This window comes from Onychomys torridus, chromosome 8 (assembly GCF_903995425.1).
Source record: "Onychomys torridus chromosome 8, mOncTor1.1, whole genome shotgun sequence".
Lineage (NCBI taxonomy): Eukaryota > Metazoa > Chordata > Mammalia > Rodentia > Cricetidae > Onychomys > Onychomys torridus.
The window spans coordinates 49,369,365-49,392,929 of NC_050450.1; the positions used below are offsets into that span (position 1 = coordinate 49,369,365).

The 23,565-nt window shown below is 44.4% G+C and overlaps 1 protein-coding gene across 2 annotated transcripts in view; it reads right to left on the reverse strand.

Annotated features, from left to right (window-relative positions):
- The window catches only part of Aldh3a2 (aldehyde dehydrogenase 3 family member A2), a 29,631-nt gene extending 6,525 nt beyond the window's left edge, over window positions 1–23,106 (reverse strand). The window contains exons 1-9 of one of the 2 annotated variants that reach the window (XM_036196406.1): window positions 23,073–23,106; window positions 22,800–22,960; window positions 21,027–21,258; window positions 20,034–20,119; window positions 17,845–18,053; window positions 15,192–15,309; window positions 12,955–13,096; window positions 10,227–10,393; window positions 2,878–2,977 (exon numbers count right to left, since the gene is read on the reverse strand). In XM_036196406.1, coding sequence (XP_036052299.1) covers window positions 2,878–2,977; window positions 10,227–10,393; window positions 12,955–13,096; window positions 15,192–15,309; window positions 17,845–18,053; window positions 20,034–20,119; window positions 21,027–21,258; window positions 22,800–22,952 — 1,207 coding nt within the window. In that variant the 5' untranslated portion in view covers window positions 22,953–22,960; window positions 23,073–23,106. Of the gene's footprint in view, window positions 1–2,877; window positions 2,978–10,226; window positions 10,394–12,954; window positions 13,097–15,191; window positions 15,310–17,844; window positions 18,054–20,033; window positions 20,120–21,026; window positions 21,259–22,799 lie in introns of both variants that reach the window. The other variant, XM_036196408.1, reaches the window with a different exon arrangement.
- Between the last annotated feature and the right edge of the window lie 459 nt (window positions 23,107–23,565).

A 23,565-nucleotide genomic window follows, 5' to 3' on the forward strand; every position in this document is an offset into this window, starting at 1 on the left:
ATATAAAAAGGTAGCGTATGCTGGGCGGCAGTGGCGCACACCTTTAATCCCAGCACTCGGGAGGCAGAGCCAGGCGGACCTCTGTGAGTTTGAGGCCAGCCTGGTCTACAGAGCGAGATCCAGGACAGGCACCAAAACTACACAGAGAAACCCTGTCTCAAAAAAGCAAAAAACAAAACACAAAAAAAAGAGAAAAGAAAAAAGAAAAAAAAGGTAGATTATTGAATCTACTTTTAGAAAGCAACTACTAGTTGTAAATATTTTTATATTGGATCGGATTTTTGTGTATTGTATACAAATTATGTATGTTGATACAAATTTGAGATTGATTTTGTTAGAAAATACTGTACATATGTTTCTAATCTTGTTCAAGGTATTATACCTATACAGCTCATTTAACAATGTAAGGCAAATTGCTAGTCCCTGAATGTTATTACCAACTAATTGGGTCATAAAGAAATGCAAGTTAGTATTTAGTCACCTATTACAATCAAACTTGTAGTTACATTAGCTATGTTTTCAAGGTCAAACAAATACATTTTAGATAGCCAGGTCATCTTCAAACAATATAGAGAGCTACAGAATATGACATTTAAGATTTTTTAATAACCGATTATTTTTTTATGAAAATGAGAAGTATCTGCTCCTGCCAGCACCAATATACTTCAGAGAAGATGATGGGCATCAAAGAAACTCCATATGGAGTTTACTTTCTTTGTGGCAAAAGTTAGCCACTGCACAAGAAAGTGCCCTTGCCTTAACTGCTGACAGTATGCTGTCCAAATGGACAAGCAGGACACAAATGAAAGGACTGCTGAACTTTGCCAAGACAAGGTATGACAGCCCTTCAGAAAATCCTGCTTCACTGATAAGTCTGTCAGATATGCTAGACCTGTAGGCTGAAGATGGATGCCTCAACACTGCAGAGGAACCTTGGGTGACTGTCCAGGCAGAAGCTGTTTCTGTCATTTCTCACATTTTTTGGAAGTCACCTGTTTGTACTTCCTGTTTACTCAGTATTATTTCATTCTCAGGTCTCTGAGGGACTTGAAAACTAGATAGTTTTAGTTTTCCTTGTTAACAAAATTAGAAAAGAAACTCACTAAAGAGGTGTAAAGTGAATACATTTGAAAGACATCAAAAGATAGTTTTTGGTTGGTAATACAAGTGAGGATAGAATATGAATTAGGTATAACATTTTGGACTCATCAAAATAGGATAAATAATGGAGTATTTTCTCTGAATCTGTCCAATGTTAACAGACTAGATACTATTAATGTAATTTTTGACTGTATATATTGTATATACTTATTGTATGTAGTTTTTCTTAGTTATAACCTTCTTTTATTATTTTAGACAAAAAAGGGGAATTGTGGTGACATACTGTGTACCCTAATAAACTTGCCTGAGGATCAGAGGACAGAGCCAGCCACTAGATTTGACATAGAAGTCAGGCAGTGGTGGCACATGCCTTTAATCCCAGCATTTGAGATCTCATGCCTTTGCTTGGGAAGCACACAGGCCTTTAATCCCAAGAGTAATACGACATGGCAGAGGAAACAGGAACTCACTCTCTTTAGGCTGAGGATTTCATAGAGTTAAGAACTAGTGGCTGGTTGCTCTGCTTCTCTGACCTTTCAGCTTTCACCCTGATATCTGGCTCTGTGTTTTTTATTAAAAGACCATTTAACATCCAAACACCACCACACTTGCATAATTCACAACGCATACAACAGGCTGGCAGGTGCACAATGTCCTGTGCAGGATAATGCCATGTATGACGCAATGACAGAGGCAGAATGACTGGAAGCCAGGGGACAGTAGGCTGGGGGGGCCAGGCCACAGCTGACTTAACTGTTTCGATGGAGGAAGTCATTTCAGAAGGCAAGACTGATTCATTGGAAAGATAATGAAACCAGAGAGAAAGCCTGAGGACATGGAGGGGGGAGAGAAGAGTGGCCAGCTAAAGCTATGACCATGGTAGGAAGGGCCCAGTAGAAAGGACCAGACTGTGTCCATGATGCTTCCCCAAGAACAAAATGCCTTTTGCCCATCCTCTAGAGAACAGGGGACTCCCACTCTCCTCAAATCAAGCAACACACAACACCGCCTTGAGTAGAAAATGAAGGGATATCAGGAAATACTATGTTTCTGGCATTCAAACCTTTCTTTCCTGTACCTCATTTAAAAAGAGAGATCGTACTAATTAATCTGAAACCTGATTCTTGATCCAGATCCTCCGGAATCTGGTAGCATAAGTAAGGAGAGTAACTAAGTGAAGACTGCCACTACAGCTGTGGTCAGTGCTAATGAGGACAAAGAGAGTGATTAACCGGAGATGGCACTGGGCAGGGATTAGAAAATGACTGCTAGCTGGGTGGCTGGAGGGTTCTCAGAGGGGGACAGGCTCCAGTGACCTGCAGAAGAAAACAGTGCCCAACTTTCAACAGCCCACACAAGCAATCCAGGAATCATGCTTCTGGCACATTTCTATTCAGGAGGTCACTCTGGTGATCTGGGGGCTATGAGAATGGCCTCCATGACTCCTACATCAGAATATTTGGTCTTCAGTTGGTGGAACTGTTGGGTAGGATTAAGGGGCGTGGCCTGTGGGAATGTGTGTAGTCTTTTTGGAGGTATACACCGGGGTAGGCTTTTCAAAAGCCCACCCAGGTCGAGTCTGAGTCTCTTTGTCTGCAACTTGCAGATCAGACAAACATCCTCAGCTACTGCTCCAGCGCCCTGCCTCCTTGCCCACCTCCATGCTCCCTGCCACAAAGATGTTGGACTAACCCTCTGAAACTGTAAGCAAGTCCCTAATTAAATGCTTCTCTTTTAAGTTGTCTTGGTGATGGTGTCTAAGAAAGACTTACTTACCCACACCTCCAAAGGGCAAAGAATTGACAGTGAAGTGCATGATGACATCATTGCCCGTGACTCCGCCACTGGATGTCTCATCAATCACCCGTTTGATGAGCTGAGGAATAGACCAAAGGCACCCAGGTCAGAGCTAATGTCCTGTCACTCCATGTCTTGGATACTCACTGTGGGCTCTAAGGGCATGCATCCAGGCTTTGTGTGCTGGTGCAAGTTTTTAAGTTTGGGGAGACACAAAATTCATGCCAAAAATTACTAAAAAAAATATTGTATAAAGTTATCTTCAGGCTATGTATACACTGTCTCATAAAACACAGAAGACGCTTAAACTTGGGTCCCATCTCCAAGATAGCCCATTTATAGGCAAATATTCCAAAATCTAAAAAAACTTGGGGGTTGGGGATTTAGCTCAGGGGTAGAGCGCTTGCCTAGCAAGCACAAGGCCCTGGGTTCGATCCTCAGCTCCAAAAAAAAAAAAGGAAAAAAAAATAACTTGGCAGTCAAGCTGGGTGGCAGGTGGCACATACTTGAATCTCTGCATTAGAGAGGAGGGTCATGAGTTTAAGGCCAGCCCAGGGTATACAGTGAGACATTTCCTTTTAAAAATCTGAACTATTTAACACTTCTGGTCCCCAGCACATCAGTCTGATAAAGAGGGGTGGCCCTGAAGCTTTGGGCCTGTTTCCTTGATCACCATCAAGATCTACACTCTGAAACAGTATCAACAGGAGACAGTTTAGAAATTATTTAGAAGACTTCTGCCCTGCTCAACAGCTTTTACAGTTCCAGAAGGAGCTCCGCAGGCTGTCAGAGGGAGGAGTGGAGGGAATGTTAGGATTCTGCCATCACACCAGCTGCATGACCACACGTGCACAGGTCAGCAGCTAAGTAAGCCGTCTTGTGACTTACGTCATCAATGTCATCAGTGCGTGCTGGTTATTACGTGTGCGCAGCATAGCTCTGGAAGCCCACCTGTGCATGTTCACGGAAATCCATAAAAAGCCAGACAGACTCCTACCCCCTCTCTGTTCTGTTCTCTCTTCCCCTCATTACCTCTGTCTCTCTCTAACTCCGTTCTCTGCACATGCTTCTTCCCCAGGCGTGGTCATCTGCCCAGCCGCCAGGACTGCTACACACAACACACTGGCTGCCAAGATTGGTGAGTTTCCCCTTTCTGACCCCTTGCCATTTCCCACAACTGTGGCCTGAGATATATTTCTCGCATCAGACCCCCCGAGGGGTCCTCGGCTGCATACCACAACACATTGACAAGGTATTGAATGCTGTCTGGACTCTTGGGGAGTCCTCCAGTACGTATGCCCAGCCCCTACCCCTTCCATGATGGCGGTTTGGGTAACTTGTGCTGATGCTGGTCCACAGACCACCTATCCTGGGGATGCCCAGGACAGGAGCCTGGGATCCCGTTTGTTACTTTAATTTTTTATTTTTTTCTCTTGGCTGCAGTCATGGGACATGCAGGATTCTTTCTGGTGGTTCTGCTCCTCCTCTGACAAATGCCTTAAATATCCCCAGATACCAGCAAATTTGGCCATGTAACAGCTGCTTGAACTTGATATTTCACAGGAATTATCTAACTTCTGCCAGCGAACAGGCAAACAAAAAGAGTTATCTCATTCCCACACTTTTACCTAAGCTCTGAGCCCTCCCTTTCTGATTCTCTCTCTCCTGCCCACGTGCATTCCTGAACCTAAGGAATCTCTGACTCCAAAGAACCTTATCTTTTCTGTTCTCCAGTACCGGACAGGCAGCTAAGCACAGATAGGTCTAAAAGCAGGCTAGGATGCATTACGATCAGGACCCACACTGGGATAATCATAATCATAATCATCATAATAATCCAGATGACTCTTTAGCTAGAGATCACTTTACAGCCTGCCTCCTGGTGGGTCTTCCTAAAGCTGTCCTCAAACCACCAAACTACCAAAAGAAAAAAAAAAAAAGAAGAAAAAATTCAAGACACGGAATAAAATCTGTCTCTTGTTTCCCAGAGCTTCCCAACATGAGGGCTACACTTAAGCATCTGAAGAGAGGGCTCCTGACCCCACAGGTGGAAGTTCCAGCTGTGGCATTTAAAGTGTGCCATGGGAGAGATGAAAAAGCCCGTGAACAGAAGTGCCAAACGCTGGCTGGCACACACCATCTGAGCAGCTGCATAAGGGCTTCCAGGTCCTAGAGGAGGACACATGGGCTAGTGTGTGCCCTGCCCCTCCTCCGGCCATCAATTGAGCCTTGTTCAAAGTGTCACCTAGAGAGATAATTGCTAAGCTGATTGCCTGGGCACCTCATGGCATGGGGACTAACAAAGACCTCTAGCAGGCCTCCTAGGCTTGGCCACAGCCAGCAGGGACCCCAGAATGCAGCATGGGGTGATCCATTTCTTTCCTGCTTCTTAATATGTTCAAAATTTTTCCGAGCTCCAGAAAATCCACCTGGACAGGTCACTGAGCTCTACTCACTCAGTCCTGAGGGAGTTTTGGGGTCCCACCTCTCCTTCTCATTTCCTTATTGTCGGGGTAGGGGGACAGCCTTCCCACATCAGCAGACTTAATTGTACTTCCAGGGTTACTTAATGGGAAAAGATTTTTCCAGCTAAGGTAGGTGTTTTCATTTCATTTGCTCCCTCCATGTGCCTTACTCCAGACTGGTCAGCAGTGCTTCCCATGCACAGTGACACAGACAGGGCCCTGCTCTCTGCCTTGTCACCAATTCCAGAAGAATGAGGTCTCACTCCACAAGCTTCCTGTTTCCCTCTTCTAATTAACTACTCAGCTAATTGTTACAGGATCACCATAGAGCCGGAGTCCAAGGACCATCGGATATACCCAGGTGATGAGAAACACCCCCAGTCCTAAAAGTGTCTGGGCTCTGCAAAAACAGACTTTAATATAACAATCCATTAATGTTAAATGCTCTCAACAATTGATCATCTGTCTCTCCTGGATGCTAAACTAATAAAGGAAACAGGTGCCTTAAAATAATCTATCTCTGATAAAGCTTACCTCAGGTAAAAATTAAAAACATGTTCCAATCCCCCCCTCTCTCATTAACACTAACCAATATAAACATAATACTAAACACTGCAATGGTCACTAGCCCAAGACTTTAATTTTCTCATGGCTACTTCTTAACATGTTCAAAATTTTTCCGAGCTCCAGAAAATCCACCTGGACAGGTCAGCAAGCTCTAGAACTGACTTGAATCCACCTGGACAGCACCTTGTCAGACAATTTCCAAGGCAGCAGATGACAGCCCATCATCCTAGGACCTCTACCTCAGAATCCCCTCCCCCCAAGAGTCAACTGATGCTCATCAAGTCAGCTGGAAGCAATTTTTCTGGGAGAAGCGACGCCCCTATTCCTGTTCACCCACTTTTTTATGATAAGCAAAAAGTTTGGAATGTTAGGATTCTGTCGCCACTCCAGATGCATGACCACACATGTGCAGTTCAGCAGCTAAGCAAGGGGTCTTTCGTCTTAGGTATCATCAGTGCGTGCTGTTGACTACATGTACATGGCATGGTCATGCAATCAGCACATGTGTTGTGTAGCTCTGTAAGCCCACCTGTGCATGTTCATGGAAATCTTTAAAAAGCCAGACACAGACTCTTCCTCCCTCTCTGTTCTGTTCTCTCTTCCCCCCATTATACCCCTTCTCTCTGTTCTCTGCATGTGCTTCTTCCCCAGGCTTGGTTCTTTTGTCTCCCACCTCCACCCCACATAAAGCTCTGATACTGGGTTTTGTCGTGGCTTGTGCCTATGACCGTTCCACATGATAACCAGCACTGCTTATCATTTTTAAAACAACAGAGTCTTCCCAGATGTGAACCTGTGAACTGCAGTAATGACCACAAGACATGCCTGTGGGTGCAAGAGTGGCATGAATGTTAAGGGGGTAACAAACCATTTTGGGCTTGGAGTTAATCTCCTCCTCATAGGAGGAAACACGCCTGGCATTATAAATCTGACCAAGAATTCATGGCTGGGGAGCTCAGAGGCCCTAATGATGAACCTACTACTAGTATTTTGCTAAGTGGACTTAGTGTCAAACTACCCTCTAATTTTTTTGCATTTCTATACTAATCTATAGATTAGTCCACTTCTCAGACCTCATTAGCGAGGTTTCTTTGTGCAGTGGATAGCAGTTGTCATGGAAACGCTCCACTGGTCAAAGTGAAGTGTAAGTGTCTATGTAAGTGTGCAGCCTCAAGTGGGACATTTATATCACACTCCCCCAGGGGTTGGGGATTATCAAGGAAGGAGTGAAAAGTTGTAGGAGTCAGAGGATGGGAAGGAGCAAACAGTCTTTCAGAAAAGACCGCTACACTCCTGACTCTCAACAGTTGTGGGTGACCACATAAGGTCAAGCCAGTCAACACTCCAGCATGGAAGGGAGAGGGACTCATGAGCCCGCCCCATAGCTGAAGAGATAGTGACAGTCCAATGGCTATGGGGAGGGACAGTCAGTTTTCTTTACAGAATGCCCAACATCTCAACCATACTCTAGCTGATGACGCCATACCTGCTGCAAGCTGCAAAAATATGAAGTAGGATTTCAGCTGATTGTGACAAGCTAATACCTGGAAGAAGCCAAGTGCCTTCCAGAGGTCAAGCCAAGGCTCAAGGAGTCTTGGTGATATTGACTTTTGATTATGAGCCGTTTCCTGCTATGAGTTTCTCGTGTGCTACTGTAGCTTTTCCATCATTCATTGGGCACAATCTCCCCTCTACTAATGGAATATTTAGATAAACTTCTGTGCAGTAATGCAGCCAGGATCCCTAATTTCAGGAGTTTCTGTAATTATTATCATTAGCAGCATCAGGCCAGGACCATCCCTGATGAATGGAAAGTATCTTATCAGACATACCTCTGTACTTTCTAAGAACAGACATAAGCATCTAGACTATCTGTTTGAGAAGGCCTGGCAGATGTGCTAATTAAGCTTAACTCTCTCCCTTTCCAAAGTCTTATCTCTAGTTTTAGATCTACCTTTAACCATTAACTCAGAACTAAAGGGTTTCTACTTATAGGTACATCAAGCTGACTCAGGCTGCCCAGCCACTGAGCACACTCCCCCTGCCTGCCAGAAAGCAGTAGCCAAAATAGCTTGGACAGATAAGGGGCCAAAGGAAAATAAGGCAGTTTTATTTTCACTTGTCACTAATAGACTCCTAACACTTTAACTAACCACTTCTAAGAATATAGTTTGAGCACACAAAATCCCCCTTGCTCAGATATTAACAGAATTTAGCCCTCAGTTGGTTCTATTCCCCATTAGTCACTTCCCTTTTGGGCTGCAGATGATGGCTGGCGATTACTGCTCTTTTGTGTGGATCTTATTGCCCCTCCTTTTGACCCTGAGGGAATTCAAGCCTGGTGACCTTATTTTAACCAGAGTATTTCTATTGTATGGGTCTATAACTAAACCTCAGAGAATTGGGAGGATGAGAAGGGGAAGAGAAAAGAGAATGGAAGAACTAGATGGGTAAGAACTGGAGAGGAAGGAACCGAGATGGGGAAGAACTAGATTGAAGGGCTGGAAGAGAGAACTAGAGGAATGAGATGGAAGATGAGGAAGAGCCAGATGGGGAAGAACAAGATGAGGAAGAAGGAGATGGGAGAGGAGCTGAGATGGGAAAGAACTAGATGGACGAGAACCCAGATGGGGCAGAACTAAGAGGAGAGAATTAAGATAGAACTTAGAGGAGACAGCAGATGAATGCAGAGAGAAATCAGGCAAGAAAGGGCTAGGCACGAGAGCAGAATTGAAGCTGTGTAAACAGAATTTTATCCCAGAGGAATAAGGTAGACAGACAAAGAGCTCGGTGTACTTAGATTCTTTCCCCAAAAATTATACACATCATTTGCAGCTTCTCTTCTGGGCCCCTGGGAAGAAAATTATTAAGGCTGAACCATGATAATTTTCGAGACATACCCATTAATAAACAGGCAAATTAGAGTTAGGGGGAAGACTGAGGAGTGAATGTGATCAAAATACATTGTACACATGCATGAAATTCTCAAAGAGTAAATAAAAATAGTATATTAAAATTATTATTTCTCAGCTGGGTGATGGTACATACCTTTAGTCCCAGTACTCGGGAGGCAGAGGCAGGTGGACTCTGTGAGTTCGTGGACAGTCTGGTCTACAGAGCTAGTCCAGGACAGGCTCCAAAGCTACAGAGAAACCCTGTCTCGGAAAAACCAAAAAAAAAAAAAAAAATTTTTTTTTTTCTCAGCTGGGTGGGGTGGTGGTGCATACCTTTAGTCCCAGCACACGGGAGGCAGAGTCAGGTGGATCTCTGAGTTTGAGGCTACCTGGTCTACCGAGTTTTAGCACAGCCAGGGCTACACAGAGAAACCCTGTCTTGAAAAACAAAACAAAACAAAAGACATCAACATCAAAAAAATTTCTCAATCCCTGATCTAAATTGTACCATATGATTAACAGGTATGAAATGCAAAAGATGTTAGAATTATCCTATTTTTGAAGAAATAAAGAACTAATAAACATCATTTCACTTAGGTACTAATAAGCCTTGAGAATTCATGATGGATGTCACATGGGACTACAGTGACCACAGTGGGGTGCTCTCCACCCAGCTGCATGCTGCTAGCAGACCTTAGTGAACCATGCACACTTATCTCATTTCAAGTACCTGTAGTCATGAGAACTTCACTAGCACTGGAGACTCCTGAAGCCACCACGTGACTACAGCACTTTATTACCAGAAACTGCACACGGCACCTGGCCAGTGAACTTCTCACATTGACTAATCCCGTCTTCCCCTTTCTCATTTTCATTTTTCCAGAAGGATCCTGAACCTACAAGTCCACGTGGAAGCCATCATCTGCTAAGAGCAGCAGGTCACCTAGTGACATGAATGACAGAGCACGCAGGAAGAGGCAGAGCTACTTGCCCAGTGATGCCCGAAACCCAAGTTCTTATGACCATGTATAGGATATGCCAGACAGAGTCTTGGACTTTCCCAGCCCCATCTGAGTGGCTATGAAGGCCATTTGAGTCATAGGGGCAGGCGCTATGGATCCATGTCACAAAAAGCACTACATGCTAGTAGATGTAAGTTTTCTAATTATTCAGGAGGTGTCTGTTATTCAAAAGTCCTGTGATATTCACCCCTGTGGATTTAGTTTTAACTCCAGGGAGTAAGAGAAAGGTGCCGTGATAATCCAAGACTCCATTACCTTAGCAAGCTATGAATACAGTCAGTCAACTTTGATATATAAATAAACCATCTATGTTTTATAGTAATAGAGAAATCTGGCTCTTATTTTTTTATAGAGAGTGAATTATTCTCTATAAAGCTTACCTTATTGTTATGAGAAAATACGTAGAGTGCCAGGGGCTTTTCACGATCATTAATGAAATTAATGGCTTCATCTACATTTTTCACAGACACTATTGGAAGAATTGGTCCAAAAATTTCTTCTTGCATCACCTTGGAATTAGGATCAACATCAGTAAGTATGGTTGGGGCTAAAAATAAAATAAAATAAAGTAACGTGAATGGTCAAGCTGAAGACTTCTCTTTAAGACTCTCATCTTCTCTTTATTTCCCTGAGTCAACCACCCACTAGGCATACCTAGTTTGTCCTCTCAGCGTGCCAGACCTGGCTTTGGTTCACAGGAACCTCCCCGCCCCCAACAAAATCTGCTTCCAAATCCACTGTCCATCTCAGGGAGAAGTCCTAATTAGACCAAGCTAATCTCGACAATTCTTCCTTCATTTTTTCTTTGACTGACCTAGAAATGGGTCACACTGCCACCAAGGAGATGGGAAGAGCAACAAGATGAAAGAACTGGGTTTTTTGTTTTTTTTTTTTTTTATGGTATTAACAATCACTGAACCATCCAACCCAGGAGAATCTCTATGAATTTCTAATTATTTGTATCCTTTTAAGTTTGTTTTAACAGCTGATAAGAAAAGATAAGTAAATTAGTTTGGGGGCAGCTTCTTTGCCTACCAAATGTACTTGCATTTCTTACATCACCTTACAGGTTATTTTTGAAATTTTTATTTAAAAATCAAAGAAAGAGCCAGTGACATGATTCAGCAAGATACTCACCACTGAGCCCACTAACCTGATTTCAACCCCTAGAGTCCTCACAGAAGGAAATACTTCATTGTGGAATATTATTTTAAGGTGTGTTACTTTTGTTTATGCTACATTTGTTTAACTCTGTGAAGCTGTGTTACTGTGCCTGTGTTAAACACCTGATGGTCTAATAAAGAGCTGAACGGCCAATAGCAAGGCAGGAGAAAGGATAGGCAGGGCTGGCGGGCAGTGAGAATACATAGAAGGAGAAATCTGGGAGGAGACAAGAAAGATCCAGACAAGGAAGAGGACCCTGGGGCCAGTCACTCGGCTACACAGCCAGACACAGAGTAAGAGTAAGATTTACAGAAATAAGAGAATGGGAAAAGCCCAAAGGCAAATGGTAAACAGGACAATTTCAAGATAAGAAAAGCTGGAAAGAAATAAGTAAGGCTGAACATTTATAAGTAAGAATAAGCCTCCATGTGTGATTTATTTGGGAGCTGGGTGGCAGGCCCCTCAAAAGAGCAAAACCAATCAACAACAATGCTCCCTCAAGTTGTCCCGACTTCCACATTGTGTGAGTTTTTGAGAAGAGGAACCTCAATTGAGAAAATCCCTCCATCAGATTGCCTGTAGACAAGTCTTTTGATTAATGATTAATGTGCGTGGGCCCAGCACACAGGGAGGTTGTGCCACATTGGGCAGGTGGTCCTAGGATGTATAAGAAAGCAGGCTGAGCAAGCCATGAGGAGTAAGTCAGTGAGCGGTAGTCCTCCATAACCTCTGCTTAGTTTTTACCTCCAGGTTCCTGCCTTGCCTTCTCTTGGTGATAGAGTAGGATGACCCAAGAGCTGTAAGATGAAAGAAAATCTTTCCTCTTCAAGTTGCTTTTGGTGATGATGTTTTAGCTCAGCAGTAGAAAAGTACTAAGATATAAACTGGTACTATGATTGTGGACGTTGCAGTGGTAGACGTGGAGGTCTGTTTTGGGAGGACTGTGGAAGGAGTTTGGGCTGGAAAAGCCACTGAATGCTCAAAGCTTAATGAGCTGTTGTGTGAACTTGGAAATAAATGCTGAGAGCTGTGGAGTGGAGCTAGCCTAATCCTGAGCCGGGCTGTGTTGTGCTGTGGATGGCAGAGCTGCAGGGCTGGAGCTGGCGAAGGCCTCTGGAGCCCAGAGGATCGTGTGTGGGGCCCAAACACTGAGCTTTACACTGCAGGACTTCGGTTATAACTGTGCCCTGGTTCTTCCCTCCTGGAGTAGAAGTATGCGATTTATTTTGATTTCACAGAAACTCACAGCTGAGAGACCTTGGATTGTTGGAGAACTTTGCCATTTCAGAAAGACTTGAGTTTTAAAGAAACTCTGGATATCTAATGAGACTGAACTTAATGTGTTTGAATTTTTAAAGACCATGGACTTTGATATTAATATAAGATCTTGGAAATGATCCAGGAGGGAAACATTATGGCTTAATCAATTGTGTGTGTGTGTGTGTGTGTGTGCGCGCGCACACACACACATCCAACTAACAAGTGCTCAACAGTGTTATCTTATGTCACATAACATAAGCTAGAGTCATTTGGGCAAAGGGAACTGCCAACTGAGAAAATGCCCCTACCACACTGACCCTTGGGCAAGCCTGTGGAGCATTTTCTTGATTAATGATTGGTGTGGGAGGGTTCAGACCACGCTAGGTGGCGCTAACCCCAGGCAGGTGGTCCTGAGTTGTGTAAGAAAGCAGGCTGAGCAAGCCAATAAGCAGTTCCTCTCCATGGCCTCTGCTTTAGTTTCTGCCTTGAGTTCCTGCTCTGACTTCTGTCAGTGATGGAGTATGAGCTGAGAGTTATAAGATGAAATAAACCCTTTCCTTCTTGAGTGGCTTTAGTCATGGTGCTTTATCACAGCAACAGAAAATTAAGATACTATGGTACCTGTATGCATATGTGCATACACACACAAAAAAAAATAAATAGAATTTTAAGAATAGAATTTACCTATGTAGCGTGTGGCCTCATCAGTCTCCCCGCCAAAAGCTATTTTCTGTCCTTCAAGCAAACTTTGTAACCTCTTAAAGTGACGAAGATTGATGATCCTTTCATAATCAGGAGACTCTTTTATATTTTCCCCATAAAAGTCCTATTAAAAACAACAGGAGTTATTTAATTGCCACAAAACCCATACTTCAATTTCTTCTCTTTTTTTGGTTTTTCGAGACAGGGTTTCTCTGTGTAGCTTTGCGCCTTTCCTGGAACTCACTTGGTAGCCTAGGCTGGCCTCGAACTCACAGAGATCCGCCTGGCTCTGCCTCCCGAGTGCTGGGATTAAAGGTGTGCACCACCAACACCCAGCCTCAGTTTCTTTAATAAGTTCAAAATCTGCTGGTGTATAAAAGTTGACCTGGTTTATGAGTCACAGACTCCAATACCCACTCTTCAAATAACTTAGTAATAGTACAGTACTAATAACTTTAAGTTCTTAGACAAGTCAAGAATTAACAGATACGGTAGACACACACACACTCACTCTCACACTCACACACTCACACACCTTCTGCCTATACTTTTCTTCGGGTGCCTACAGATCTTGCAGTCTCCTGATAGCCCTTTCTGAAAGGAGATGTCAGGGAAGAGGTCATTAGTTCAAATGTCAGCTGGCCTCTCCCAGAAGGAAACTGGACAGTTGCTACAGAAACTCCTACATTTTTACTCTCCTCTAGCCTTTACCAAAGAAGTTTGCTAGCCTTCACTCTGTTCTGTTGGTTTCGTCTTCTCTGGACTGGTATTTTCACCAGTCACTGACGACAGCAAAGCTACTCTATGTATAAAGATATGGCCTTGTTAAATTTCCAAAGGAAAACAACCTCAAGAAGGATAACCAATATTTATCATGTAAATAAACACATAACATGCACTTGCTGGGAAGCTTGGCAGCCCTGTGAGAACTAATGTTGAATCACAAAAGGCCTTATCCACTAACCTACCAAGATGAACTCAAAGGTCTGGGCAACAGAAATCATCCAGGCAGCCTGTTGAAATGAATGTTCTGTCCAAGGCCACCAACACAGCTAGGTTTTCTGGCCAACTGAATCACAGAATAACAAGAAGATAAGGCCTAGACTTACTTTTAAATGGCTCCCTAATTATTCCAGCATGTTATTTGACTGAGAACTCTTACGTCATAGCACAAACTCCTTAAAGGTAGGAAGAGGGGCCATTGATCCTCTGGAATGTATCATCATATTCAGTAAAGCACAGCTCTACTCCCAACGAGTTCAGTCTCACAGCGACCTTGACCCTCTCTTCCACTCACATTTCCTGGATCTAGACAAGTTTCATGCTCTCCTTTCCTGGCTCCTCAGTCTTCATCACTAATTCTACTCTCACCCACCCCATCTCTCTCTCTCTCCACTTCCTGGTACACAGTTTTCATTCTCTCTTCATATATTACAATTTGGTACTCTCAATCCTTTCTGGTGCTCAATTAACAAAAAGTTATCTCAGAAGCATGGCTTACTAGTCTTCATACCACTGAACTCAGTACCCCTGGTCAAACACTCACAATGAAAACCCCACACCTTCTTCAAGCCTTAGCTTATTACCAGACAGTCTTGATTAGTTCCTTTAAGTACCCTAAGAGATGGATAACCCTCTCCAGCAGCAGTTCTCGCAACCCCTCTACGAGGACCGAATCAGATAGTCTGCACATCAGAGACTGACATTACAATCCACAGCAGCAGCAGAATCAGTTATGAAGTAGCATGAAAGTAGCTGTTTGGTTGGCGTCACCACAACACAAGGAACCGTACTACAGGGTCCCAGCATTAGGAAGGTTGAGAACCACTGCTCTGCAGGGGGCACTTTAAGTAGGTCTTTCCTTCACTCCTTCAAACTACTGGCCATCTAGCCCTCTACACACACAGCAACTGATAACCTTCTTCAGCAAGAACCAATATGCCAAGGGCTCTCTTCAAGTGATTTGGAAGCACTCTCTCAAAACCACAGAAAACATTTTTGACTTTTAAGTATATGCCTCGACAAATCAACTATATAATTTAAGTGGACCTGCCTTGTTCCCACAGATGCACAGAGTGTTTTAATTAGCCAGTAAGTTGATTCAGTCACCTATGTTCTGGAACTGTCTGGGTTGGGGGTAAAAGTGAACAGAGATGCTGTCTGAAAGCGCTTTATTGGACTTTCTTTCATCAGTGGGATCAGAATTACGGAATACAGACCTTCACCGTTTCCTTAACCTTCTGCACTATCTGATCCTGGAGGGAGGCTTCGCAGAGGATGTAGTCTGGAGCAATACAGGTCTGACCACAATTCATGTACTTTCCCCAGGTTATGCGTCTGGGGAGAAAAAAAAAAACAAAACCAAGAACAGAATACCTATATAATTCCGTCACCTTTCTGTGGTTATCTTGTTTGTTTCCCAACGTCTCAGGCACTTTACATACTGCTGTGGCAGGCTTCTAGCAACAGCAACTAAGGAAGAGGGGACCCTGGCTGACAGCTGAAGGTACGGCATCACGGCGGGGGAAGTCATGGGAGCAGGGACTTGACACGGCTGGTCACATGGTGTTAGGGACCAAGATTTCAGGAACCAAACATGAACCATGGAAAGTAGTAGCTAAGCAGAGAACAAGTCCTAAGCCCACTGCCCTTCCCCAGAGCAGTAACACCTGTTTGCTAACCGGAGGCTCCCAAAGATAAGAACATTCCACAGTCAGGTGCCATGGCAACCGAATGTAAAGAGCATTCCATGGTCAGGTAGCCTAGCAACAGAACAAATGGCCCCTGACCAGTCACCTTAGCAGACTTCCTGCAGTTGCAAGATCTGCACGTCTCCCACATTCTGCACGCCTTCCACGTCCCTTCCCCTTCCCTCCTTCCTGCCCCTTCCCCTCTTATGCTATATAAACCATGTGGAGGAAAATAAAGTTTGGTGGATTGATCAGAATTCTGTCTTGCTGCTGTCTCTTGTGTCCCCTGTCTCTCATTCGCTCCCACAGGTGGGTCGCCCCTGTTGAAACCCCGCTGGCCGGGGCAACATGGCACGCCCAGCCAGAGAGGAGAGAGCATCAGTACTTATGCTCAGCTTGACTTTTTTTTTTTTTTTCACCCAGAAAAAAGGTCTTCCCACTTAACCTAATCTGGACAGTCCCTCCCAGACATGCCTAGAGATTCGTTTTCATGGTGATTCCAAATGCCATCAAGTTGACAACCAAGATTAATCATCATGCCAACAGATGTGGCCTTGTAGATTTAGTTAGTAATTGTTAAAAACAAAATTAAAAAAAAAAAAAAACCTCTGAGCTGTAGATCATCTAGTTACAACTTAAAATGCATTTTCAGAGTTCTTTTTGATTTGCTGTGTGTGTGCACATATGAGCATGCATGCCTGTGTGTGTGTGTGTGTGTGTGTGTGTGTGTGTGTGTGTGTGTGTATGAAGGCTAAAAGACAACATTTTAGGAGTTGGTTCTCTCCTGCCTTGCTGAGGTGGGGTCTCTCTCTTGCTTCTCCTGTGTGCTTGCTGTATACTTGAGGCCTCCCATCTACTCAGAATCTGGCTTTTTTTTTTTTTTTTTTTTTTTTTTTTTGGTTTTTGGAGACAGGGCTTCACTGAGTAACCTTGGCTGTCCTGGAACTCACTCTGTAGACCAGGCTGGCCTCAAACTCACAGAGACCCACCTGCCTCTGCTTCCCGAGTACTGGGATCAAAGACATGCACCACAACCTCCCAGCTAGAATCTGACTTTTTTAAAACATGGGTTCCTGGTATCAAACTCAGAGTGTCAGGTTTGTACATAAAGTGCTTTGACCAATGAACCATCCCACCAGCCTTTAGAACACATTTTCAATTGAGGTAAAATATTCTACATAGCAAGAAAATTCTCAGAGTCAGCCTGGCAAATAGTACCTAACAAGCTATGAAGACACAGTCTGCAGAGAAAGGGAACAGCCTCCCAACACTCCTTCCTTTCTTATCCAGCCAAAGGTCATTCTGGATGACGAGCACACGGCTCAGACTCTGGCTCTCCAGGCTGTAGTATTGCTGACAGGCTGTGTTGTGTGGGTACAGAGGGCACAGCCAGCGTCCTCTACCAAGCTCCTCCATGTGGACCCTTCCCCTTCCTATGTACAGACAATGCCCACAAGCTCAGCATTCCCTGCTGGTCTCTTTTTCTAGAAATTATGCTCTATTTCAAGAGGCCAAGCAGCAACCCTGACCCAGCTCCTCACCTCCTCAGCACCACAGCTCTGAGAGGGAGAGAAAAACCACGGCACCCAGAGCACAGAGGCACTCACTTCCTAGTAGTCAGGCTAACTTAGAAAAGAGAAACGGAACTCTTCTTTTCTGGTTCCCAGCTGCCAAGTGCTATTAAAAATGTCTGTCATGCTGTTTTGTCAACAAAGGATCTCAGCTAAGAAGTGAACACAATACCCTTTCAACTGAGAATTTTTATTAATACACACAAGCCTTTGGATTATCTATTTCATCAACCAGCAGGACATTAGAATTTCTTGCTACAGGCTCAGGGAGTAGCTTAATGTGGAGCACAGGCTTACCATAATTTGATCCTAACACCTGGGGGGGGGGGAATCAAATCTGGGAAAAATTTCTTGCCAAGTTTATCCATAAGAATATTTCCAAACTTCCTAAGGAAAACTCCATGCTAGCGGGACCTATGTGTGGCTCCTACCCCAGCAGTGGCATCAGAAGACAGTTTGAGAGGCTCCAGGTCCTCTTGGGCACATCAACCACTACAGTCTGATGAACCCTGAAGCCGTAAGTCATGAGGTTTGAGTGTAAAGGAAAACGAGCCATTAGCAAAAACTTGCACCTTCTGGGAAAAACCTCAGGAAACCAAAGCCAGCCTCACCGGCAAGCGACGTCCAGGTCACAGTCTCGGTCAATGTAACACGGGCTTTTCCCCCCCAGTTCCAGGGTCACAGGGGTCAGGTGTTTGGCAGCAGCTTCCATGACAATTTTTCCAACCGCAGTGTTTCCTGTGTAGAGAATGTGATCAAAGCGCTGCTTCAGGAGCTCTGTGGTCTCGGCAACGCCGCCATTAACTACCGCATACAGGTCCTCGAAGAAAGAGAAGCAGAGTCTTCCATTGTCAAATTAATCTTATTGCCTCACCTCAGCAATTCTTCAACATAAATCAGTAAAACCAAAAGACCAAGGTCATCTGCCTCAAGGGACAGATCAGGGAGGTGACTCAAGACAGACGGAGGACAAGGGGTCTGCTGCTGACCAGGAACCATCAACCTACACAAGACTCAGGGTCTGATATTTTCTACATGAGTTTGGCAATGACAGCACAAATGAGTGAACAGTTGGACTCAACACGGGAAAAGGGTAAGACAAGGGGAGGGTACTGTGAGGGGTTTTTGTTACTATTTTGCTTTGCACATTGCTGGGGATCCAACCCAGAGCCTTGTACACATAGGCCAGTGCTCTACCTCCTGAGCTACACCTCCATCCCTGCAGTTACATGTCTTTATCCCAATGTTCTCTCTCTACACAACACAAGGTACAGCAGGGCTAAGCCCAAGGTAAATAAGTCCATATCTGCCCAAAAATGAACAGAACTCGGAGCATTGTAGTCAAAGGCACTTGCTTTTGAAGTGGATCTGGACTGAATCTAGGTTCTGCCTCTCACTAGCATCTGTGACCTTAGGCAATCTCTGAACTTGCTACTGGGAAAAGTCACATAGCGGCTGTACAATGCCCAGCACATGCACTATGCTACCATTAGGTAGTTGCTCAGAGAGAAACTACTTTGAACTACAAGGGCAAAAAGTAATGACTAAGGGTTGGGGATCTAGCTCAGTGGTAGAGCACTTGCCTAGCAAGTGCAAAGCCCTGGGTTCAGTCCTCAGCTCAGGGGTGGGGGGTGGGGGTGGGGATGATTAATGACTAAGAACAAATGCCAAGGAAAACATGAGATTTTTGCAATTGTCTAAGCCGTATGATGGATAAGCTGGCTTGTCAACCTCCAGTCCTCATTTGATTGCTCGCTCTTTAGATTTTAGAAGGCTAATTAGTTCTTATTCACTTTATAGTTCAACTGCCTAATGTACTTTAAATTTTTCTGTGCTTTAATCCACAGATAAATTAACCCACCAGCTAACTGAAGCAGGTACATTATTATCCTCGCCATTTGGACAGTCAACTATTAAAGAATTTACATCTGGGTGAGGGGCAAATTGAGACCTTAATCCTCTATCTTCTGGTTCCAAGTCCTACTCAATCCATGCAAGTCCTACCCAATCCATGCTTCCTTGCCATCTTCCATTTAGTCCTGCTAGATTGGATATCCAAACTATTAGAATCAAATTGCTCTGTGAGCTATGACGACAGTGATAAGACAATAAAGAGGACAAAGTTATTCTAAGAGCTAGAATTGGTCTAGGGACACCACAAATTAATAAACACAATACAAGTCGGGTGTTTTCAAGTTGCCTTTTGATGAAATGGATAATCTCCCTGTAAAACTGCACGTGGACCTCAGCAGTCACAAAGCCATCAACTCCCTCACTAGAGGTCACGAGAACTTCCGAATCTGATCCCCTACCCAAAAGCTGGGGTATCACTCTCCCTCGTCAGCCTTCGATGCTCTCCATGCCTACATGCTAACTTAGAGTGCTAGCTCAGGAAGGCCTTTCATCCAGGCCACAAACATGCCTTTAAAATGCAGAGTACTCATGTAATAATACATACGATGTTCTGTTAGGAAAAGAAGACAGTGACAAAGACATGCTAGCCTTTCATAACTATTTCACTAAATGGATGATGTCTAAAATTGTATCCTTAGAAGTGCCAAATGGTAGAAAAAGATAAGAGACATGTATAAAGCCACAGACCTAAACACACTGTGCAACCACGGTTGCTGGGTCATTCCACAGTGTATTTTGGAACCTGGCTTCCTTTATTAAACTAACTGTTGGAGACTTAAGGAGACCATACCCGTCTGTAGCCAGCAAAGACATCACTGGCAGAGGAGTCAAATCTGTGTTTTCTCCCACAAACAGATGTGTTGAAGATGGACTAAAATATTCTTACCTGGTCTAAGTATTGCGGGAGGAGTTTAGCCAAGATCTTGGCTGTGTTTTCACTTAGTTCTGAAGGCTTAACAATCACAGCATTTCCTAAATAAAGCAGACAGCAGAACAACATCAGCCAATATTTGAGTAACTTGAATAGCTACCAAAATGACACTCATGTATTGTACAGGCTAAGTTTCACATATTTCTGCAGCTCTTAAGTCTGTCCTAGCTCACATCACATGTCCTCTTTCCTTTCATGTTTTCCTTCCCAAGTGCTAACCTATTAGCTCCCAGTATCGCCAGGTTACTAACAACAGGCTCTTCCAGCTTCTCCCACTCCCCAGATTTCTATCTCCTCCTTTGAAAGTCTACCACGGTTTTCTCTCTCTGCCCTAGAATCACCGAGCGAACAGGCTATGCCAAGACAAGCTGCTGACACAGTAAGAAATCAATCTGTTGGGATCTGCTGTACACTCTAGCTAGCATTACACATAATGCCTTTGTTTGAATAAAGAAACTGGTCAAATGAAATCAAGTGGTTTGTTTTCTAAAGGCAGAGCCAGCAACTAAAGTTACATTAGAATGTGGATGCCTAGGCTGGAGAGATGGCTCAGTGGTTAAGAGCACTGGCTGCTCTTCCAGAAGACCCAGGTTCAATTCCCAGCACCCACATGGCAGCTCACAACTGTCTGTAACTCCAGTTGCAGGGGACCTGACACCTTCATACCAATGTGCGTAAAATAAATTTAAATAAATGATTTTCAAAAAAGAATATGGATGCCTGACTCTAAGATCTTGGGACTACTTGGAATGCCTCTGACTCTCACGGATTCATCCCCTAGGCACTTCAGCATGCATAAATACAAGTACACACGTGAATTCTCAATAAACTGGTGTTAGCTAAGGAAAACCGGCAAAGTACATGTATTTAACTAGACACTTAACTCCCAAGCAACATGACAAGGTGCAACCCTCTACACAGGAATAAAGACATCAGCTGGCACCAGACCTGCAGCAATGGCTCCCACCAGTGGCTGCATGATAAGAACAAAAGGGTAGTTCCAAGCTCCGATAATCAGTACGACCCCCAGGGGCTCTGGCTGAACATAGGCCTCATCCAGCATGGTAAGCAGGTTCTTCTTAGCTGGCTTAGCAGAAGCCAGTTCAGAAAGATTTGCCAGCATAAACTCAATCTCCCCAAGGATGGTAATGACTTCATGACTGTATGCGTTGAGTTCACTCTGGAAAAGAAAATCAATTCATCTTACAGTCTACTGGGCTTAGGATAATGGTTCTCAACCTGTGACGAGACCACACGGGTGTCATATATCAGATAACCTGCATATCAGGTATTTACATTTATGATTCATAACAGTAGCAAAACTACTGTTACAAAGTAGCAATGAATCAATTTTATGGTTGGGGTCACCATAACATGAGGAACTGTATTAAAGGGTGGCAGCCTTAGGAAGGTTGAGAACCATTGGCTTATGATGTGACAAGGTTCAGACCAGGTGTATCTGCAGTGACAACTGGTGTTATTAGACAGCCCTCCCCACAGATTGCTATCAGATTTTTTTTAACCTCCAAATTCTCAATAAGACACACCCTGGATACTCTTGCTGGCTCTTCCTCTCTAAGATAGTCAATGTGTCTGAATTCTTCTCTGCTGATCCAAGCCTTTTATATTTATATTATAGTTAAACAGTTCCCTGATTAATAACAGCCTGCCTCAGTCACAGTTTAGATACCGTGGCAATTTTGCTTCTGAGCTGTATCTTTAGGACACTGGTTTATAACCACAGTCACATTTTATCTATATATGTTCTCTTTTACAGTCTGGTTTAAAATTCTGGACTTACTGTATTTCTTCAGTAACCCTATGTATGTACAAAGTATATACATATATTTGTGTATGTATACACAAAGTATCTGATGCTAGCAGAATGATAGGGTTTTAACAGTCATTATCTTTGTTACTATCACAGCCCATCTTCACCGAAAGTACCCTGAAGGAAGGTTTGTAGCTACAACTATCATTACTCCTAAACTACTGGTACCATGTTTTGAAACAGTCTTTGATTGGGGAAGGAAGGACTGCAAATCTGAAAATAAAGATCTTACTACGCCTGGAATACAGATAGAAAGTAAAAAGAAATAACAATATTACTAGAGAGTATAGGAGAATATAGTTATATCTCAAACACTACTCAAAACCTTGGTATTCAAAGCTTGCTTCTGAAGAGGTCATATGTATCACCTGGGACATCATTAGAAATCTCAGACACTGTCTCAGGTGGACTTAAGATTTTTATTTTAACGGGTCCCCAGAGTGATTGTCAGTGTACTAGAGTTTAAGCAACACATATGTAATGATACATAACGTCATGAGGGAAAATATGAGTGTTGAAGATTACTTAGAAAAAAATAACAACACTGTCTACAATTAGAACCCACTTTTTAAAAGTTAAGAAATAAGACAGGGAATGAAATATCTGAAATCTACCAAGCGGACAAACCACTGACACCCAGAATATCCAGAGAGTTGAGGGCACATTGTAAGAAAAGAGACTACAAATGCAGTAGAAATGTCCTAATAAGCAGCATTCGCGGAAGAGAAACTGCGAGCGCCCGTCAGTGCAAATAAAACGGTCTGGACTCTAGGCAGGGCTGGAGTCCGGAGTAACTCTGCTTCCGCTTTACTACTGGATAAACAACCTGCTACAGCGCAGGAAAAAGGGGACGCGTCGGGTCCCTCCCACCTCCCATCTCCCACATTCACCTTGCTCAGGTCCGCCGCGATGGCAGCCAAGATGTCCTTCTCGCGCTCCTGCACCATCCTCCGCAGGGCCTCGAGCTGCTGCAGTCGGAAACGCAGCGGCCGCGATCGGCCGGACCGGAACGCCTGCCGAAGCCGCTGGACCTGATGCTCCATGGCCGGGCCTGAGGAGAACGCGGAGTGAGGCAGGTGTGGCTGCACAGTCCAGACGACGCCCAGCTCTGGCTGACGCCGCCGCTGAGTGCCACCTTCGGTTTACCCTCCCCACTAGCTTACCCGCCCAGACCAGGCCTCCACGTAAGCCAAACCCGCCGTCTCCGCGGCTAATGACGCGATGCACGCCCATTGGCCGGGCCGCTGCACGTGACTGCGAGGCCCCGCCCCCGGCCCGGGTCTGAGCCACAGGCCCCTTGACAGCGGGCGGCTGGAGAAGAGGTGTGTCTCGGCGGACTAGCGGAAGGCTTGCTCTGGCTTTGGAAAAGGGCCAAGCGTCCTCTCGGAGGAGGAACTGAGGCCCGAGAGATGCTCGCTAGGTCGGGAGCGGCCTCCCCTCGCCCCCGGCGCCTCAGACTCAGAGAGGCAGTTGCAGGCCGGGTGCAGGGGTGGGGCAAGGCGGGTGACGCGCGCGACAGAGGTGGATTCCAGTGCACTCACGCCAGCATTGTCATCGTCCACCCTGGTTTTTAATCCTCCGGTTTTTCTGTTCCCCTGTCTGACATTACTGCTTCAGAGAGGGAACCCGCATCACCCAGGTTTCCCCAAATTTCCT